This window comes from Panicum virgatum, chromosome 8N (assembly GCF_016808335.1).
Source record: "Panicum virgatum strain AP13 chromosome 8N, P.virgatum_v5, whole genome shotgun sequence".
Classification (NCBI taxonomy): Eukaryota; Viridiplantae; Streptophyta; class Magnoliopsida; order Poales; family Poaceae; genus Panicum; species Panicum virgatum.
The window spans coordinates 10186151-10191591 of record NC_053152.1 but is presented as its reverse complement, the minus strand read 5'-3'; the positions used below and the strand labels follow the sequence as shown (position 1 = coordinate 10191591).

The window sequence follows — 5441 nt, the reverse complement described above, 5'->3', positions numbered from 1 at the left end:
TTTTTCAATTGACAAGAGTAGTATTCTTCATTTGTTCGGAGTATTTTCAACCGAGTAGAGGAGTAATTTTTCTCAAATGTGACGAGATTTTTGTCCAAATGTTAGGAGTATTTTAAATTGACTAGAGTATTTTTCAACAGATGACAAGGGAAGTATTTTTCTCCAACTGAGGAGTTATTTTTTTCAGTTGACGAGTGATTTTCAGATTGAAACTGATGTTGTAAGTAAAACAACCCTTAATTAGAAGTATGGACAATCCCCTAGTAGTATTTTTTTATTTTTGGTAAGCATTTCTAATTGTAATATGAGAAATAAGTTTTCCTATAGTACTTTCAATTTTTTAAAAGAAGTAATTCAAATTTAGGGCATTATCTTTATAGACATCGTTATTGTTCAAAGAAGTAATTTTCAAACATAAAAGTAAATATCTTCAATAACTTTAGTAAAAATACTATGGCTGGTGGCTGGTGCTGATTTGTTATGAGAGAGAACCACTGTTGACCGGTTGGCTGACAAACCAAACGAACAGAGTATCTAGATAACTAATTATAAATATAATTAAGTTGAGTGATGATGAAAAACAAAAGTAATTTATTACCACTGTAACATTGATAATAAGCACAAACAAACTTTGGAACCAATAAGTAATAATCAGTCTTCTAATTATGGAAAAGTCGTGGAATTCCATATCCTTACTGAAAACGAGCTATAGAAAAAGACATGCATCTCTACCAAAACATTGATAGATATCCCTTTTCCAATATAATTGTAGGTTGGTACAATGCATGGTCACGGTTTGGAAATGGGTACCCCTTTCCATGACAAGTCAAAGGAAATCATGCAAGTCGGCAATGGACACTGCTCGACAGTAGATGATGTACATTAGAGCATGTCTAATAGATTTAGCCGGTCACGGGCTGGGAAGCGGGCGGGATGGCGGTGGACCCCGCTGCTATCTCACGGCTCAGTCAATGGGAAGATGCCCAGCGCGTCTCCGTCGGCTGAGGCCGGCGTTTCGCGAGCAGCTCGTGCGACTCTCTCTCCCCACCCACGTCAGCTCCTAGCCAGCTCATCGCCAACTATTATATATACCTGCTCTTACATCCTCCGTTCCAAAATAAGTATATTTTTTTGATCATCAGACATCGTGTTTGACCATTCGTTTTATCCAAAAAAATTTACATAAATTACAAAATAAATAATTTATTATTGAAATATCTTTAGTGATATAATAAGTCACAAAAGATAAATAATATTTATGTAAAAATTTTGAATAAGACAAATGGTCAAACACACGATGTCTGATAGTCAAAAAAATGCAATTATCATGAACCACAAAAAAAAACAGAGTATCCCACTCAATTTGAAGTATCAGAGGACTTGAACCTCTCGTGGCTGTGTGTCCTTTTACCGCTTTGGATCACAGAAGCCATGTGAGGTAGCAAATATTTATTTATTTATCTTAAAATAAAACAATAAATAAATTATATCAAATTACAGCATTCTCCTTTTTTTTTGTCCGCAGCATGTTCATCAAATATCTTCTTGGCATCCATTATGCAAAGTCGTAGGCAAATAATGGGACTATTCCGAGTCAAGGTGACAACACAGTGGTATTGCCATGACTTGTAATTCGCTGGTCGACCAGCAGCAGAACACAACGCCTATAAGTAAACCCCCCTCGCCTCGTCCATCGATGTGTGCACGGCACTACTTGCTTGCTCATCTCGCAATCCCGGCCATCATCACTTCATCAGCCATGACGAACGGGTACCTGTTCCGGGAGTACATCGGCGCGCAGTTCACCGGCGTCCAGTTCACCGACGTGCCCATCAACGCCATGCTCAGCTTCCACTTCATCCTCGCCTTCGCCATCGACTACACGCCGGTGGGGCAGCAACCCACGCCGGCGCCGACCAACGGCGTGTTCCGCCCGTTCTGGGACACGGGCAGCCTGTCCCCCTCCGCCGTGGCCGCCATCAAGGCCGCGCACCCGAACGCCGCCGTCATGGCGGGGCTCGGCGGCGACAGCGTGCAGGACGTCGTCAAGGCCGTCTTCACCCCGGCGTCCGTCGACTCGTGGGTCGCCAACGCCGCGGCGTCGCTCACGGGCATCATCAACGCGTACGGGCTCGACGGCGTGGACGTCGACTACGAGCACTTCGCCGCCGCCGGCGCCGACGTGGGCACGTTCGTCGAGTGCATCGGTCGGCTCCTGACGCGGCTCAAGACGGACATGCTGTGGATCACCACCTCCATCGCGCCGTTCGAGGACCCGGTGGTCCAGAGCTACTACCAGCCGCTGTGGCGCAACTACTCCGGCGTCATCGACTACGTCAACTTCCAGTTCTACGCCTACGGCGCCAACACCGACGTGCCCCTGTACGTGAGGTTCTACGACAACCAGACGGCGAACTACCCCGGCGCCACGGTCCTCGCCAGCTTCATGACCGGCAACACGACCGGGCTGATCTCGCCGGACCTCGGCATCAGCGCTGGCCCAAGCCTGAAGCGGAGTGCATGTCGCTGGCCCAAGCCTGAAGCGGACCTGGTGCTTGCATGACGTGGTTCAAGCATGAATTGGATTAATTGCTGGCTATTTATGGGTTAGGAGTAACCTATTGGAGTTTTGCCCAATGAAGAAGGTTAATGAGGCAACAACTACGGGAGTTTTACAAGTATCTGCATGGAAATTATGAGGAAGGTTATTCTTCTGTAGCGTCGTGACTCCTTGGTTATTTGGTTCTGGTCCTTCAGTAGCCTCTCCACCTTTTCAGTTTCCTAAGCTGAGATAAAAGGCAAGACTCGCTTGCTACAGTTTAGTGATTGAACGCGCACTGGTCTCCACAATTCTGCTGCACCCAAAAGCATCTCCGTTCTAGTTCTTGCGCGCACAAGGACTGGAAGAGTAGGCCTCTGAAACACTGCTGTCCTTGAGTTCGCCAGGCCTCTGAAACACTGCTGTCCTTGAGTTCGCCTGCTCGGGTGAAGGCCGGCAATCACGTTTTTGGGGAGTGTCCGCAAGCGGCACGACTACTCACTTCGTCCTCTCCTTCCTGCGGGTGACGATCATCTACTTCCTGGTGTCTCGTTGTTGATCGGCACTGCTTCATTTTTGCATTGCATCGAGCGGGACGACTACATCAACAGACACTATGTCGACTAGTGCATCCGGCTCAGCCGCTAGGTATATTGCTCTTATGATAATTAGTATCATCTATATGCTAATCACATTTGGATCACACATACATATATCTGCTGTCACAAACATGTTGATTATATTTTTTTGGATTAAATTGCCACTGAAATTGCCTAAATTTCTAACAAAATATTCCAGAAATTTCCCTAAACCTATCGTCTACACTGTTCTGTTCTGTTTTTATAATTAAGTTTGAGTTGGCAATGAAACTTTTTTTGTGGAAGAAGGATATTGTGTCCATATACCTATCTCCAGTGAAATTGATGATATATATCATGATTGCAGACCTTGTTAGTATATTAAACATGGAATGGTGGCACCCTCACTTATAGTTCTGTTTATACCATGTGATTGCTCACAGCGGTAGCAAGCATGGTAATGGGGAGGGTTATTAGCGGAGCATCAGAGCGGGTTGCAGGCAGCAGAGATGGGCCACCGGCGTGGATCAACTATAATTTAACTAACATGTTAAAAAAAACTAACTAGTTAAGTGTGGGAGGAGGGTTGGCGGGGGCAGTTTTTACGAAACAACCCGATGCCACCTGAAAAGTTTGTCTGCAAGCGGCCCAATTTTTTTTTTAACAAACCGTACATGATAGTGCGAGGTTTTATTGATATAACAATAAAAATACAAGACTACAGTCCTGTGAGACTATAGGCAGGAAAAAGAAAAGAAACAAAAAAAGAAGATACACCCGGTTGGATTGGGACGTCAATACAGGGAACTCTGCAACTCGACTCTCCTGAGAAACACCACTCCTCAACTCTCATCCGGTTGGATTGGGGCATCAACACGGGTAAGTACTCAAACTACAGCGCCACGGCGGCCGAGCAAACCAAGTTGCCACGACAGTCAACATCCTCTTGCCTAGGAAGTCGCCGCTGAAACACGATCATGGATCGATAAGAAGTCGAGAAAAACATACCGCACCACGTCAAGAAGGCCACCGCTATGCAGGACCTGTCGCCATAGTGCCGCTGCCCTACCAAACACCATCTGACAGAGTGAAACCACCGAATCCGAACCTCTTGCAGGCTGTCTCGCCGTCACCACCGCGATGACACAACGCACGGGGGCCTCGCCTCACCTGCTGCTGGACATCCTCCTCGCTCTCGTCGCCATGCAGAAGACACCGCACTCGGGGCCCTCGCCATGTCCGCCATGGTACTCGTGTCGCGGATCCATTCCTAAGTCGCCATCAAAATGATGAACGCATTGCCCATGTTTCAAGATCCCCATCGAATAGCCGGACCGCACCCGACGAACGACTGCATCACATTGCGTCACCCACGCAACATCCTCCGCTGCCATACTAGCATGCCAAGTTGTCACTTGCGCCATCTTTCGACGATGTAACACCCCGGAGTTGCCGAGCAAAGCTGAGCAACCCACCGCAATCCGCTGCAAGCCAAGCCGTCCCACGATGATGGTGCCGCAAGTGCTGCCTTCTGATGCAGTCCCATGTCAGACTAACAATTGCCAAGCAATGTCAACCACCGCAGCCCGCTGCAAGTAGCAAGATCCAACATCCTTGTGACAACCCCCGGCTGCCAGTATGATTTTGGTCGTCGTCGCAAGAGCTAGGTAACCCCTTCGAGCTCTCCACCTGCACCAAGCCGCCCCGCCAAGCCACTGGCAGGCTTTCCACGGCCTGGCCGAGAAGTGTCTCCACCAATGACACCTCAAGAAGGTAACGACGCCAAAGGCGCCGCCGTCGCTTGTCCAACAAGTGGACAGGGCTTTCACCCGGAGAAATCTGTGCTGAAGGGATGGGCTCCAAGATGACACCCCCAACAGGAGGAATGAAGGAAGAATGACGCCCTCAGACGCCGTTGTCATCACCACCAGCAGGGGCCGGCGAGGCTTTCGCCTGGAGAATCCCGTCCTATCTGCACGTCCATAGCCCAGCAAAGCAACAAGTCCCCCGAGGCAGGCGGCGCAGACGTGCCACCACGCGTCGTGGCCAACTCGCACCTCCTCGCGCCGCACCTCCCATAGTCGCAGTGCCGCTCGCCGCTTCCAATTCACCTCGCGCCGCCAACAGCCACCGCGCGCGGCGTCACGCGACGCCTCGGAGTCCTGCCCACCACACCACCATGACGAGATCCCGTCCACCACTGCCGCAGCATCACATGGTGCCCTGACGTCTTCGCTGGCACCGTCTCTGTAGGGCCTGCGCCACAAGGATGGCCCCCGCAGTTAGCCACGCGACCATGGCGCCGTTGGAGCGCGCAGGTTGAC

General features: G+C 49.2%; 1 protein-coding gene across 1 annotated transcript; it reads left to right on the top strand.

Moving 5' to 3' along the window:
- The first annotated feature begins 1629 nt into the window (after positions 1-1629).
- On the top strand, positions 1630-2921 carry LOC120686265 (chitinase 2-like). Its single transcript, XM_039968453.1, has one exon. The coding sequence runs from the start codon at positions 1697-1699 to the stop codon at positions 2561-2563; it is 867 nt and encodes a 288-aa protein (XP_039824387.1). The 5' UTR covers positions 1630-1696; the 3' UTR covers positions 2564-2921.
- The last annotated feature ends 2520 nt before the right edge of the window (positions 2922-5441 follow it).